Source organism: Melanostigma gelatinosum, assembly GCF_949748355.1.
Source record: "Melanostigma gelatinosum genome assembly, chromosome: 3".
In the NCBI taxonomy this organism is placed as follows: Eukaryota; Metazoa; Chordata; class Actinopteri; order Perciformes; family Zoarcidae; genus Melanostigma; species Melanostigma gelatinosum.
The window spans coordinates 25208119-25224001 of record NC_136636.1 but is presented as its reverse complement, the minus strand read 5'-3'; the positions used below and the strand labels follow the sequence as shown (position 1 = coordinate 25224001).

Genomic DNA, 15883 nt, shown 5'->3' with positions numbered 1-15883 from the left:
TTGGCAGTTGTCCAGGTGGTGGTAACCTGCCCAGTTTTCATGCTTCGCACAAGGACCATTGTCTGAGGATTCTTTAGCAGCCTTTGAAACTATTAATCTTCCATACCAGGCCAGAGTCACAACAGGATGTGCAAGGCACGAATCCACATCCACGCGCAAGCACAAGAACCGTGTCTTGGTACGAGACCCAAGACTCTCACTGTATTTATAGTGAACTATATTTTAGCACACATCTTTTCCACTCACCAGTATCCAATCTTTTTTAGACAAAGAATATGTTGTTAGAAATGCTAGTGATGGACGCAATACTTTTTCCTGGTGCTGCTTTAGTTTCCGGGTCCTGGTATTGTTCATGTTGGCTCTCCGTCACACTGTTTTCTTTCATCTTTCTGAGACGCATTAATAGAACACAGCCATCGTTCATGTTATTGGTAACACCTGTGCGTATCTTAATATTTCCTACTATGACTCCTTTGGTGAGTCTCCACAACCTCTCACTCCCACTAGTACCCCCCTACGTTCTTTGACGTATTGGTCAACTGCCAGTGGGTTCCTTGTGTGGTGAGCACTTCTCCTGTCTGGGCCGTGCCTACAACGTATCCACGCTGTCCGTGTTCTTCCTTGCCATTTCTTTTGAGGATATATCCGCAGTAGACTTTGTCGTCTTGGCCATAGGCTGTATATAAGCAGTGGACGCAGTCATTGTGACGTCACCCATTGGTTTGGGGGCAGCCGTTTTGAAGCCTCAAGTTTGGCTTTTTGGCCGTCGCCATCTTGGATCTTTTGCAACCAACTAACGAAGAGGAGTGACTTAGAGACGCCGCACACAGCTCTGGTAGGGTAGAGACCTGACAATTACAAAGTATTCCGCCTTAAAACATACTCTGCTTTATGGTCTTTCTGACTCTAAATGGACCATCATTTACTAAATGAACATCATGCTGTATTGAAGAAGACTTGAAACTAGAGATTGAGACCATAAACTCATGTTTACAATGTTTACTGAGATAATAAATCAAGAGAGAAGTAGAGTAATTTTCTCATAGACTTCTATACAATCTGACTTGTTTGTGCAACCTGAGGACTCGCCCCCTGATGGTCAGTAGAGAGAATGCAAGTTTGAGACACTTCTGCATTGGCTTCACTCTTCAGAACCTGAGGTTGCCTCCTGGTCTCTGCCTTTTTTTTAAATCATATGTGTACAACTCCCACTCCATTAGTAGCCACTGGACCAGGCCGTCCTATTTCTAGACCAAGATGTTGCAGGATGTCCTCCCACCTGCTCCATCTGATGTTGGAGGCTTTGGTAGAACACTGCACCTGTTCTAAGGTATCGGTGAACTGCACTCTAAGTCTCAACTTTGATAGGCTGCCCTTAGGCCAGCTCTTTCAGAGCTCCTATACTTTGCCTGGACTGTCTACTGATGTTAGGACACCGATCCATAGAGCTGTTAGTCCTCCTCCTTCATTTTGTTTGCATTCATTTGAAGTTGTTTCTTGCCACCTGACGAGTGCAACTCCAATATTCGCTGTTCTTTTTAGCTCTGTTTTGGTTTCCATTTACTGAGAAAGAGAATATAGCCGCTCATTACCTGCTACCTGATAAACCATGTTCACGAGCTAGTCCCTAGTGGAATCCAGACAAGAGGCTAACAGATGCAAAAAAGCTCTGTTACAGTAACACAACATATTGATTACGTTCCAAATCATATTATAAACTTACAAACAGGACATGTAAGATGTTTCCACGCAGTTTGACGGATCACATCTGTGTTTTTTTCACTCCTGCTGTTCGAAAGAAGACATGAAACTTGAGTTAGACTTTGAATCACTGCCAGTCATTCAGTATGTCGGAACATTTCCGGTTAAATAGTACCTGTTAGCTGATATGCTGCCAAAAAGAGATCCTGTCCAATCAATAAATGACAGTTGTTCAGCTTAGATGTGTCTTTGACTTTCATTTATATTTGTTCAGCGACAGTGTGTTTGTGCATCAGTGTGTGTATGTTTGCGTGAGAGAGAGATAACTTGTATTTAAAAGCTAATTCAGTGAGTGGAGGGTGAGGCTATCTTAGCTTTATTGATAATCATCAACAAAATTGTGGGATGGATGGAACACTGAGAGGCGTCTTTGCTATTCTTAGATCCTTTCCACTGGTATAACAAAGATTATTACCTGGACGTTGTGTAATTGTATTACATATTTCTACTATGAAATGAATGGACAGAATGCCACAGGTAAATGGCATCAATTTTAAGGCACAGAAAACGTCCTTCAAGATGCCCATAATGTACTTGTGGCTTGTAACTGCTTGCTTGTAATTTGCACTGTTGATAATTTCCTGTGGTTAGGGTTATTTCCCTGTGTGAACAGAGATCTATTCCTGGAAGCAGTTATGTTGAACTTTTTTTTGAGTGAAACCGAGAAAACCACCCACCGATATGTAAAAAGAGCGCGTCCTGCTGAACGTTCTGCAAACTACAGAGATAAGCCGCTGCATGTAGCCGTCTAAGGAAGAACAGCCCCAAGAATTTCCCTTTCAGACTTTTCTCTGACGTCTGGAAATCGGAATGACAGTAAATATTCAGTTATGTAAAGAAGTGCTGCATTCAAAAATAAATGAATAAATGAGCTTTGTGTCTGCAAAGGTGATTTTTCACAGGGCATAATCTCACACATATCCCATTTTTTAATCCAACATTGTATTTATTATGTGCGTCACGGTGTTTTTTTGTGCAATACAGCTTAAATATTAAACATTACATTCAACATTTTGGGAAAATCTCTTATTTGCTTTCTTGTCATGACTGAGTTGAGATACCACTCTCCATGTTGAGACGCTAAGTATTAAGGTACAGCCAACCTCAGCTAACTTAGCTTAGCATAAAGAATGGGAACGGGGGGAAACAGCTAGCCTGGCTCTGTTGAAAGGTAAAACAAAATCGGCCTCCCAGTATAAAGCTCAGCCATAAACACATTGACATCTTGTTTGTTTCATCTGCGCCGTCAATGTGAAGTACATTTACTCAAGTACTGCACTCAAGCACAATTTACTGGTACTTTACTTGAGTGTCTCCATGTTATGCTTCTTTATACTTACCCTTACTCACTATGAGACATATTTGACTCTTCACTCCAATCTATTGTTTTAAAGCTTTGGTGAAGAGTTTCTTTGCAGATTCAGATTATTAACACAAAATATAATTAGCAATTGAATTATGATGTATTATTATAGATGAAGTCATTTGGCTCAAATTAGCACGTTTACCAGCTTCAACAATTATATATTTTTAATTAATTACGATATAATGCATATCAACATATGACTCTGCATGCTGCTTACTGTTAGTACTTTACGGGACAAGTGTGTAGGATTTAGTGGCAACTAGCGCTGAGGTTGCAGGAAGCGTGTAGAGAACTACGGTGGCCTACAGGTAACATAAAAACACAAGGCCCTCTTTATTTGTCTGTTCTGGGCTACTGTAGAAACATGGCGGACTCCGTAAAGATATGAAAACACAACGACCCTTAGTTTTCAGGTGATTAAAACACCAATGAAAATAGAGTTTTGAATATTATATACCATTTCTTTAATCACGTAAAATGTTTTAAATGATCCCATCTGAGTACCGGTAAATCTTCCACCACTGGACAGGGAAATATTAGGCACTTAATCCCCTGTAAAACCACCACAAAAACCACGATGGTATAGAATTGTATAGTACCACAGGAGAACAGGCGAAGTGAAAAGGTAATTAAAGAAAATAGAAGAATGCCATAAGAGATAATTACATGGTTGTAATATGTTGATCACTATAAATAAAGTCACTGCTGCTGAATATAGACACCTCATAATCATTAAAGTGGTTTCCAAAAGGTTTCCTTTCTTTCTTTGTCTATGAATATCATGCCATTCGAGATCCCCGTTGTGTGGTTTCGGGTCATTTCAAAACCTCAACTTATGTAAGACTTGCGTTTATTTATTCTCTGTGTTGATGGATCATTGACACGAGTCCGCCCCGGCCCGGTTAGCCGGCGTGCCCATTCATGTTAAATTAAAACGTATCTATCTCTGAGCCTCCCTGGTGGTAAATTAGCAGGCTTGTACAGGAGACTGGCATCGCACGGGCACAAATGTCCACACAATGTATGTGTGTGTGTGTGTGTGTGTGTGTGTGTGTGTGTGTGTGTGTGTGTGTTGGGGGGGGGGGGGGTCTGTATCTTCAGCCCAGAGTGGAGAGGGAGGGCCCGCGTTGTGGCTTCCTGGCCCCCCAAGCAGCCGGCCGGCGGGGGCCACTGGTCTGGTGCAGCAATGTGACGGGGGTCGACTGGGCAGAGACTGGGTACAACACCGCGCAGGAGGAGGACGTGTCTAACCATTAACCAGCGTTAACCACCGAGGCAGCTGACCGGGAGCCGGTACCGTGGGCTGCATAAAGGCGTGCGCACCGGCATCCACACCTCAGCCGGAGCGCGTTACTAAGAGGTAGAGGGGTGCATCCAGCCGGCAACGCGAAGCGCGTCCGCTCTGACCGAATATCGCTCTTCCTCTCCGGAACACGCCGACAACACAAGGTAACCACCGCCGAGGAACTTTTTATTTAAATCTTACTACCTGCATAGAACCGGATGAGCGACCGGCTGTCAGAGCCTTTATCGAACGGAATGTGTCACTTGGCGACTCAAACTGCCAGGACACCGCCGCTCGTACCCTCGGTGATAAAAAGAAACGCGTTTTGCACCGACTTTTCACGGGTTAAAGTGCTCGTGGGGATAGCGGCCGGTGACATGGGCTCCAGCCCGGTGTTGGAACAGAAAGCTCTGCCCTCGTTTAAACGAGCAGCAGAATAGAATAGCAGGGCTCGTCTATTCAGCCCGGACCAGGGAGCACTAATTTACGCCTTTGCCATGTTGGGTTCGGGCGGTGTTGGTCCTGACTACTAAACAGAGGATTGTTTCAGCGTGGAGAGCCAAAGACTGTGTGCGGATGTCGCAACAACGCAGGCAGGATGAAAGCCGCAGTGGTACCGCAGAAAACGAGCAGATTAGCCTTCAAAATAAGAGCGTAAATGATATAGTTCCGTGTAAGCTGTGAGCGAATGCGCACCTTTCTGCGTGGCCTCCGTGTCGGTTAGGACTAACCTTCTCTCTAAATAGGCCCGGCGTGTATTTTCAGTTATTGTCGATGCACGAGTCAAAAGTGCGTGTGTGTTGAGTTGCTGTGTGGTTTGTTTTGACGAGTGGAAAGAAGGAAATGAGGGGGCGTTTACTTTGAAAGGTCGGACAGGAACTGTTGCTCTTTGTGTCGAAAGAGGGACGAATTGACGGTCGTGAGACTCTCCGTTACAGAGGATGTTCGCAGCGCCTCAGTAAATGCTTGACATATTTTTAGCCGCCGGGAGGAAATTTGGCGCTGGATGAAACTGATTTGAAACTGTTGCTTTCTGCTCACTCATCACGTCCTGTCAGCGGAGAGCGGAGTGATTCCGCTTGGCACTAGCACTGGCGTCAGAGCGACTGAACTTATGATGTAAAATATCAGTTTTCGAGATTCTAGCAGTTGTGTTATATTATTGTGGTGAGTTTAAATTTTCTATGTTTTTATATTTCTGTAATATTCACATATTTTTTGTTTCGTTTATTGGTTATGATATTTGCACGTTGTCCTACACATTCATAGGATTTCTGTTTTTTGATAAAGGAAATTATTATATCCCATAATAAGTATTAAGTATTTTTCCAAAAATGGAGGCTTGAGCACTACCATAGTTTTCAGCTCTTACACGTTGCTGTCTTCTAAGCACTCAGAGCTGTATTTAGTTGTTGTTATTAATATTACTATTAAAAAGCAGTGATCTACTAGCTGCTGGTATTTGTAAATTAACGTGTAATGGGCCTGAAACTGGTTTATATTTAGGACTGAAGAATCAAAGAACCTTTTCTTTCCTCAGGTGACTGTCCACTCTGGTTGGCGAGGAACCATTCTGCAGGCGGCAATTCAATCTTCATATTACAGACCTTTAAATATCTCCCTTGAAAACCTCCCAGCAGCCACGTGGTGTAAGGTGAGACATTCCCAGCCTGGTACACTCACCAGTCTGACATGATCAGTGGACTGAGAGCATGACCAGTCTGCGCTGCTATCTTCCCACTTCAGATCTCTGATTTGATTTTTTTTCCCTGCAGCTCACACTGAACTTTCCGAGGACTGTTTACAAGTGACTGGGAGGGGATTTCTCTGGCGAGTCCCCGAGCCTATTCTTTTCCTTTTCTCTTCTGTTTTGAAGCAGTATGCCTTCTTCTTCTTTTCGCCGGTCTACCCTGAGCACCTTGCAGTGAATGGAGAACATACTGGTTCTGCTCCCGAAGCACCGACAGGAACACGGGCTCAGCAGACGCACGGCTGCGTGTGGCTCGCTGCAGGTTTTTCCATACAGTACCGTCTTCTCCCGGTCTTTAGTAGCGACCCCAACTCCCTGTAAGCCTCTTTAATGGGATAAATCAATTGGACTGATCAGGTTCAAAACCAGATCGGGTGGCCGATTCCATTCTGACTTCCCCGAAACAACCTGACCTTTTCTTGTCAAGCCCAGAGTCCTCCAAAGGCGTCCGCATGGTACTTTGGTCGAAAGAGCAAGACAAACTCCCTGACGTCGACATGTCCTCCGGGGCCATTGAGGGAGGGCCCCCGACATCGGGCCTGCTCAACTCCAACTGCTCCGTCCACCCGGTGATCCTCGCCGAGGGCCCCGAGGAGGTGGGCCTGGTAACCGGCGGCGAGTTAGAGCTCACAGAGGTCACAGAGGTCACAGAGGTCACATCTTTCCCAGAGAGGGCCGGTGAGACCGGGGAGGATGAGGAGAGGTCGGAGATTGTGGTGGCGATGGACTGCCGGGCCAACGCCAAAGGTCAGCGGGAGGAGGACGCTCTCCTGGAGAACGCCAGCCAGAGCAACGAGAGCGACGACACCAGCACCGACCAGAGCCCAGAGCCGCCGGCCCCCCTCAAGGAGACCTCCTTCTCCATTGGCCTGCAGGTGGTCTTCCCTTTCCTGCTGGCCGGGTTCGGGACGGTGGGAGCTGGAATGGTGCTAGACATTGTTCAGGTGAGTGATGGCTAATATGTTCTTTACTACTCAGTGGGCAGACGACTTCTATATATATTTATAAGAAATCTGCTCAGTTCTGATTCTGATTAGAAACTGGTGAATCCAAATAAACGATAAATAAACGGATGGTCTGCTCTCTTTTAGGCTCAAAAAAGTTCTGGTATGCTCCAAAAGGTCTAAAGATCATGTATGCTAACACTAATTGGTTCAGGTACTTTGGGAGACGGTGGGAAGTGAGGCACAAAACAGTTCTGGACGTCTTTCAGAAGCAAGAAAGAGAAAATGCCGGGTGCTTTCGGAAAAGGGAAGTCCCTGGGCTTATTTCAGGGACACTCGTGCCGAGCCAAGAATGTAGTTAAAAAATAAAGACAAAAAATCAGAACGCCGCTTTTTATTTGATACGCCCTAAAACCACAAAAGCCATTTTAATTACACCCTTTGTCTGTAGTGTGTCTGAAGAAAGCTTTGGACCTTCCCTGTTTCTATACTTTACTCATTCAGAAGTTAGTCCGGCTAGTTGAACTCGTTTGATTTAACTGGTTCGACGAGCCCGACTCACATCACGTGTCACGGCGCTGCTGGCCTGTCTGATGTCTTGTGTTTGGGGATGGGTGGGGCTCTAGTCACACACACCATGGGGGTATTTATGTAACCTCTCTCACCTCTAAGGCCTGCCTGCCCGTCCTCAGGGCAGGCACATACTGGTACGCTCTGTGTGTCTGTAGTGCAGTGTGTGGCCAGAGAGCTGCTGCCTCCAAGAAAACACAAGAGTGCATTTAGAATTGCTCTCTTTCCGGTTGACTCACTGTCTTTCGCCCTGAGTATACATCTGGGGGTGTAGAAATGAAGGCCAAAGTCATGCTGACAGCTCATACATTTCTTTAAAGTCAGTTTATGATGCAGATAAAGCTGGAGGTGTCAGGCTGCCAGGGGACCAGTCCCGGCACATTGTGTACACGCATACTGGTGCCAACATGGTGGACCCAGAAGAACTCACCACAGGGAGGAGGGGGAAGAGGATCGGGGGGGGGTACTCTCTTTCAAGCACCTGAAATGGCAGCCTGCCCCGGTCGAGCTGTGAGTCAGAGCCGAAAAAACAAAAGACGCAACGCGCCGTCAAAGCCTCCATTACCACGCGGTTAGGTATCCCCACTACACCAGGAATGCAGAGGTTTGAGGTCAAAAAAGTTTTCATGCTGCCTCAACTTAGGCACCATGCTGCTGCAGTCCCTCCAGTTTCCAAAACACACAGCGCACCATTCCTTTTGGAGGAGACGCAGAACTTCTGGTCAGCCGTGCTTGTGCCGGAGCAGGCGAACCTTGAAGTAGCGCGCGAGGTGAAAGCTGAGACCTGATGGTCCGCTTGACACGATTGTTAGTTCGGCTGAGCATCTAGCAGGTTGTCTGGCTGCCTAATTCCCCCCTCCATGACACCGGGAAACGCTAACTCAGCTAATCCCCCCCTGTCCTTGCAGGAAGGTAATTGTCAAACTCTCTCTCTCTCTCTCTCGCTCCCCCTCCCTCCCTCTGGTTCGTCCAGTCTGTTAAAAGCTTGGAAACTCCAACAAAGCTGGAGCCTTTATTCAACGCCTGCCCATAATTGAGTTTTAGAAGTTGCGGCTTGGACCGGTGCATGACTTGGCATTTTTGCAACACTTCTTTGAAATGTGACCTCTTCAACCTTAGTCACTTTGACTATGTACAACACACACACACACACACACACACACACACACACACACACACACACACACACACACACACACACACACACAGAGTTTATGGCCTCATTCCCACCCGGGGGTTGGCCTAAAAAGGACCGTCCAGGCTGGTATAGAGGAGTGAGAAGTCTGCATAGTTCTGCTTAGTGACTTGGCAGCACTATAGACTAAAACCTTCAGTCTCCCAAAGCCAGGGCTAGAAACGGGGCTCACTTGGGCGACTTGCTAAAGGTTATAACGGTCATGCAGTGCTAGTTTACCTGAGAGGGCCAAGGTCAAAGGCCAAACGGGTGATTTGTTATCAGTCACACTGATTCTAAAACCTATGGTACCTTCTCCTTGCGCAGACTACGAACCAAGAATGCAACTTGTTGCCTCAGTACATTCTCATTATCATGTGTCTGCCTCAGTGTTTAGCCATCTGTCCTGCGTGCATGTAGACTGAAACAATAAAATATATCTATAAAGAGGTGGGACGCAGCTTCCAGTAAACAGGAAATCACAATGGGTTTAACACCGGCCAAGCCCTCGCTGCCCACCAGACACTGTTTTGCGCCGACCGCATCCACTTGCCTGGTTTACCATGGAGCCACAGTGAGACCAGAGCGTGGGCTTATTTACTCAAAGGGAATCATCATGCCGGCGGCTGGCTCCGTTCACGAGACAAAGTTGATGCAGAAATGGATGCATCATTGGGAAAAGACTTCAAAATATAAAAGGACCAAGTGCGTTTTTCTAAACCTTTACTGGTGTCCGACTATTTGCACTTCCTATTGTGACTGCTTGCTTTGGCCCTTCTACTCATATTGGTCAGTCTTTTCCGTCAGCCAAAGGTGTTATGTCCCGACAATCATTAACAACATATCAGGTCACAGCTATTAAAACCTGACAACATCCCGGACAGCTACTTAGTTCGGATCTAAGCGATAACGAGTTGAAGGATTAGAAGGTTAGAATGCTCTTGTGTCGCCCCCAAACCCTGGCTAATATTTCACTCTGTCCTGGATTCTCAGGAGACCTTGGAGGGTCCCGGGTTGCGTATTTGCACTCCCCTCTTGTCGCAAACAGTCCACATCTCAGGCTTCTTTAGGGCTTAGCCCTAAACCTTGTGACAGCTTCAGTGTCTCTGCTGCCTGAGAACTCATTAGCATTTTTCACAAGTACATTTACTGTTTTTCAGAATCAGAATCAAAACCATTTATTGCCAAGTGCGTTACACATACAAGGATTTTGATTTGTTGAATGGTGCATAACAATAAACAATTAACACAGAGCAATATTCGAGACATAATTTAAAAATATTAAAATTGACAATAAAATATGGTAAACAAACAAACAGCAAGTATATAATACAAGTGGCAAGTGTATTTTAATATAGTAAAGGAATACCTTACCCACAAAATGACCATTTGTTAATCAATGTCTCGCCCCGCGTTACCTTGAGTTCTAAAAGAAAGCTTTTCTCACATGCCTCCACGGCGAACGAAAAATCAAAAAACAGAGAAAGACAGTTTTCTGCGGACTTGTCCGGACTCGCGAATGAGTAAAACTGTTTGTGCAGAAGTGTTTTTGACAGTGACGTTTTAGCAAAGATGCATGTGTTTGGAGAGTAGTGAGCATACGACTGGATAAATGAGACTATTATAACACTCGAATTGTGTCGGATTTAACAGATGTTTTGATGTAGTTTTGCTGTTGTTAAACGCAGCCATTTCCTTCACTTCATTAAGTCTTTTCTCATTTTTTTGATTCCCCATGAAGTTTTCTTTAAGAATTCAAAGCAACACGGGGAGAGTAACTGATATACTACAAGTATTCCTTTAATGTCAATGAGGTCTTGTTTCATAGCTAACGTTCATCTTTCAGGTTCAACTCCGGTGCGCCAATTACTTTTGGCCACAGCTATGTTCATTTTACCCTCCACGGCATGCCTTTGCTCACGAGGCTGGGACCAACCTGTACCCCCCTGGAAACAGACACCACCTGGCGTAGTTTCTGTGACGCTGACGGAGCTGCGTTGGCATTGCCTGCCATCAGCTTCAGCTTCAGCTCCCTGTTCTGTGCAGCAATTACAATGATCACAACTAAATATTGGGCCCTGTTACTCAACTGGGCAACCCGACCCTTGTGGGGGTCGCATACCAGAGCTCCTATAGGTCTGTACACAGAGGTACTGGGGTTGTCCAGTAGAGTTCCTGGAACCGAGGAGGTGGCCATGAGGAGGGAGGGAGGGCTGGCTTGGCTCAGGGCCAGTGTTCCATGGAGACAACAACATATATCACCACAGGGGAGGCAAAGAGGGAGATAGGGGAGTGAGACAGAAGTAGAGAGGGGGAGAAAGCTTGAAAACATGCGGCTGTGAAATAAGAGAGGAGTGCTCACAAAGGTGCCCACAAGGCTGCTGGGTTGGCAGAGGGCAGTGATCCAAGCTGAGGGACTGGCTGTTGGAAAGGAGCTCTGCTTGGCCTGGTGACAGTGAGGGGACAGACAGAGGGAGTTTAACCCACACTGGAGTTTCAGTGCCACGCCTACTGATACAACTCAAACTGAGCTGTAGACGACACCCCTTATTCGTCCTGTACATCTGGAGGCACAGTGGGAGCAACGTAGTGAAACAGAAACACAAGCTTGCTCGCGTGAGAAAATGAAGGCGAACAGTGTTCAGCTGCTCCTCTGTTTTCCTCCCCTCGTCTATTTTCTGCATCCCTTTTCTTTTCTGTGTCCGCCTCTGTGAATATTGATTCCGCTCTGGGCAGACTGGACCGTAAGTGCTGAGTGCCTGTGGGACTGGGGCCCACCAAAGATAAGCACTTTTACTGGAGAGAGATCGATGTCCCCCAGGCCTCACCAATAGCTTTGTTTCTGGACACAGAAGGCTGCAAACCTGCTATCACTGCATGAACACCAATGGAGGTACAGCGGTGGGAGGCACTTTACCACAGTGACTGACAAGCCCAGAGACGCAGGCCGTGGTTAAACTCGTCTTTTCAATGCGACCTTTGTCATCCGTTCACGCCAGGAAGCTTTAACTGTCAAGTCTATACACTCAGATCTCGCTCGTATTGGGATCCGATCGGCCAGATCACATGCAGGGTGGGCCCGGCTCGCATTGAGTTCGGATCTCAGTGAGGTGTTGACAGCATGAGGCCACAATCCGGACAATTCATCAAACGTAAGGGGCCATCATCTTACCCCCCACAAGGGAGGTTCCACAGCTGTAACCTGCTGTCTATGTCTGCTGATGAAAACCCAACATTCCCTGATTTTGCTGCTTCAAAATAAAAGCATTTAAATAATAAAGAAATGGGGGACTTTTCTTGTGAAGATATTTTAGGAAAATGTATTTATCACCGAATTAGCTTTGTTAGCGGCTATTCTTCTATGAAACAAGTCTATCAATACTGCAGGGAGGGAGAGTAAGTGGCAAAAATGATGGAGGACTTTTATTGTCAAGAATTTATAGGAAATGAAATGTATTTATCAAGTGTTTTACAGTTGCTCCTTAAACCACAATATATATCCGATCACGATACGATCAGGCAGGTCTCATTGAAGTGTGAAGTGTGGACACGCATGCAGAAACAGCTGAGTTCAGATCTGGCATGCCCGATCAAAAAGGTTGCACTGAAGTGTAATCAAGGTCTCACAGGGAACCCACCAACAACTCAAGGGCTAGCCAGCAGCCAGGAAGGAGGTTATTGAGGGGCAGGTCTAATAACACCATCTATAATTTCCACTAAAGTCCATCTACTCGGATCTGGATGCACAGCTAAGCAGAATTGTTCTCTTGCATGTGCTAAACAGGATCTGTGATCCTCTCAAGCGAGCCCAACACTTGCCCAAGTTGTCCTTTAGATTTAGCTGGCCTGGCTCCTGGCTGACTTTACTTTATGGTTTTAGTTCTGGGGGTAATACATAAAGCGAAATGTAGCTTTCTTTGCTGAGGCAGGGGCTGAGCAGCACGGCAATGCAAAGTCCTTATTGTCCCAACGCTGAAGAAGTTTTGCGTGATTTGTCGTACTTTACTGGATTTACTCTTGGTTTGTACTTCCACCATGGTACACGGTATAATATGGGTTCTCTATCCTCATGGTGCCAACATGGCCTTTTGTTTCACTTATTCATTCAGCCTGACATCATGTTCATGACCAAATTCAGTTTTGAAGAGTGGGCATCCAGTCTCTGCTATTTAGTAGCAGTTGCTAGGATCGCCTAGCTTAACATGAAGACAATTTATGAAATTATAACCTGAATTCTGATATGTAATGTCAATGGCCTAGAGAAGTTCAATCACTATTTGTTAAGCTGAGCTACTGTCTCTCAAAGCCAGAAACCAGAGTAAAGAAGGAATACTCAAACTTGTGATCACAAATTCACAAATTTGGGGGGCGAATGGAAGCCAGAATAGGAGGATAATAAATCATTTCTGCACAAAGTCCCAGTGACCTCGATCTTGCTAAAGGAGAGCAGAGAACTGAAATGATACATAGTGTAAAAGGTCCGTAGAGACACACTATCTGGTCCATCATACAAGGTCTGGTTTCACCGCTGAGTCAATACTAAAGAACAAGGTTTCAGAGACATTCCGCTCCCGACCAAGGGTACATGATGCGTGTGCCGTGTCTCTGTGAATCTGATATGTCCTGTTTCTATATGGCAGTGTGTTCATTGCGTTTGATGTTGTGTCACTGATGTTACATGGTGGTCGTTGCAGCACTGGACGGTGTTCACGGAGGTGTCAGAGGTGTTCATCCTAGTTCCAGGGCTGCTGGGGCTCAAAGGCAACCTGGAGATGACGCTGGCCTCCAGACTTTCCACCGCGGTAAGAAATGTTTGTTTGTGTGTGTGTGTGTGTGTGTGTTGGTGATTGTCTTAGTTTTATCATCCCGAAGTACCTAATATACACTTCGTCCCACTAGAAGTGCCACTGGGCGTATTATGTTCCATAAAAAAACAATCATCTTATCTGTAAAGTAGCCATACCTGGAGTTTTTTTGGACTACTTGTATATCACTGCAAAATGATCTAAGCTTAGCCTGGGGGACTGTTTCAATTGATTGTGGTTGTGTAAAGTTACCTATCTCTCATTGCCTGTCAACTGCTGTCAGACCCATTAAAGCTGATTGTTCTTGGGATCAGAGGTCATATTGCCAAATGTGACCTGGTGTTCATACAAACTGAGAGCAACATTCCGGTCCCATTCCTTGTTTTTTGTTTTAAGACTTTCACTGGCCGTGGCCAGCTGGTTTACCTGGGCATGCATGTTGGTTTTGTCTGAATACGTTGTTCATCCTAGACATCCGCTGAGTAGCAATAAATTATTTGAATAATTTATATTTATATTAATTTTAACTAGTAATTAATAGTTAGCTTGTTAGTTCCTATGCTGGTTTAGTCAAACCAAAGTCCATGCTGTTTTGGTGTTTGCTTTAAGCAGATATTAAAGGTCTTAGTAGGCCTGGAAATAATGAGAGAAAACTTGGAAGGATACATAATTTGCGGGCGGGGACGGGTCTGTGGGTTCTCCCCCATAAATTAATAAAAATGTCCTGCTTTACTTCACCACTTAACCTCTTGGTTTTAGTCAATAAACAGCCACCTGCAGTAGTCTAGATCAGTCACATTGAGGGTGATATGAAACCCAGGAATGCATCAAGAACAGTATGTAATTGGGTGGATCAAGACATGAAATAATGGTAATCTCATCAATAGTTAAGTCAAATTTGCGTTTACCAACTACACATCGCAAATAATTAAATCAACAACAATCTATTTATAGCCATGTTACACGTAAAAGAGCCGACTCTTTGATTCCCATCTCCATAGCCGAATCCTGTCCGATCAGCGAGCCAACATCAGGTCGGCTGGCATAGCTAGCTAACTTTGACTTGCAGATCGGTTCTGCATTTCGGCGACAGTACAATCCTACTTGTAGCTAATTTAAAGTCTGGCTGCAGCCAGTGTGGGCCAAGGTTCATTCATATTCGCTAGCCTGTCTTTTCCCATGTTCCATTTTCGGTTGGTGATCACATTTAAGCTAAGCGGTTTCCCGTTCCTTACCTTTTGTAAACAGTCAGACTGGCATGTGTATTGACAGAAATCATGCTGTGTCAAACAATCAGCAATGGGTTTGACTGATCCAACTCAAAGGGCGGTCCAAAAATGTGTCAGCTCCTTAATATAGTCAAAGTATCATTGATACAGGCCGCTTAAATTGAATCACCTGATTGGGGGGACTGTATCATGATAAGTTATCTCTTGAATCTGTGTTATGGTGTAGTGTTTGTGTAATTATAGCTATCTATCCCACTGGCTATTCATATTCACGTGTTACACAGTCGCTGCTTTGTTCTGGCTGCAGGGGTTTCCACAAGTTCAATTTATTGCCGTTGTTACATCTATTGTCTGCGGCTCCACTGAGCTCTTGCCTATGAAGCTGTTCTCTGAGCTAACATGGTCCAGTGTATAGTCTAAGGCAGGGGTGTCAAACTCATTTCCACTCTGGGCCACATCAGCATCACGGTCGCCCTCAAAGGGCCGGTTGTAACTGTAAGACTGTAAAACTAACTTCTCCCTAACATATTGTTAAATAACTCTCTCTGCATTTGATTATTGTTTATTGAAGTGTACAAATATTGTACATGCAGTTATATAAATGAAAAATTATATTTAAACACATTTCTGTTATAACATAAATCATTTTAATTGCGGGTTAAGAAACCCACATTACTCTATCAAAGATCAAACTATTAAAGAAAATATCAAAGACAAATATCAAACACAAGTTATTACATTAACTTTGTTCAAATCTATTTGTGTCACCTCTCTGCATCACTAATGTTCCTCCCTGTCGTCGTCCTGTGCATGGCAGCTACATCCAAGAGCTGCTCACTGAGAGTCAGGTCTGATGAACATGGATAGATGCTCTGTATCCGTGTTGTCTGTGCTTTCATCAACAGTTCATTACAAACACAAGTACCTGCTCGTCTCTTAGCTAGCTGTGTTGTTAGATTGCTGCTAGTTCATGAACTCGGTCTGCGATGGTGTTTCTTC

General features: G+C 45.0%; 1 protein-coding gene across 3 annotated transcripts in view; it reads left to right on the top strand.

The window, feature by feature from the left end:
- Positions 1–4350: 4350 nt before the first annotated feature.
- Positions 4351–15883, top strand: part of slc41a1 (solute carrier family 41 member 1) — a 29191-nt gene continuing 17658 nt past the window's right edge. Inside the window, exons 1-4 of one of the 3 annotated variants that reach the window (XM_079296953.1) lie at positions 4351–4576; positions 5953–6066; positions 6188–7106; positions 13545–13652. In XM_079296953.1, the coding sequence (XP_079153079.1) occupies positions 6615–7106; positions 13545–13652 (600 nt within the window). In that variant the 5' untranslated portion in view covers positions 4351–4576; positions 5953–6066; positions 6188–6614. Of the gene's footprint in view, positions 4577–5429; positions 5580–5952; positions 6067–6187; positions 7107–13544; positions 13653–15883 lie in introns of those variants that run through there. The other 2 variants (XM_079296954.1, XM_079296955.1) reach the window with 2 other exon arrangements.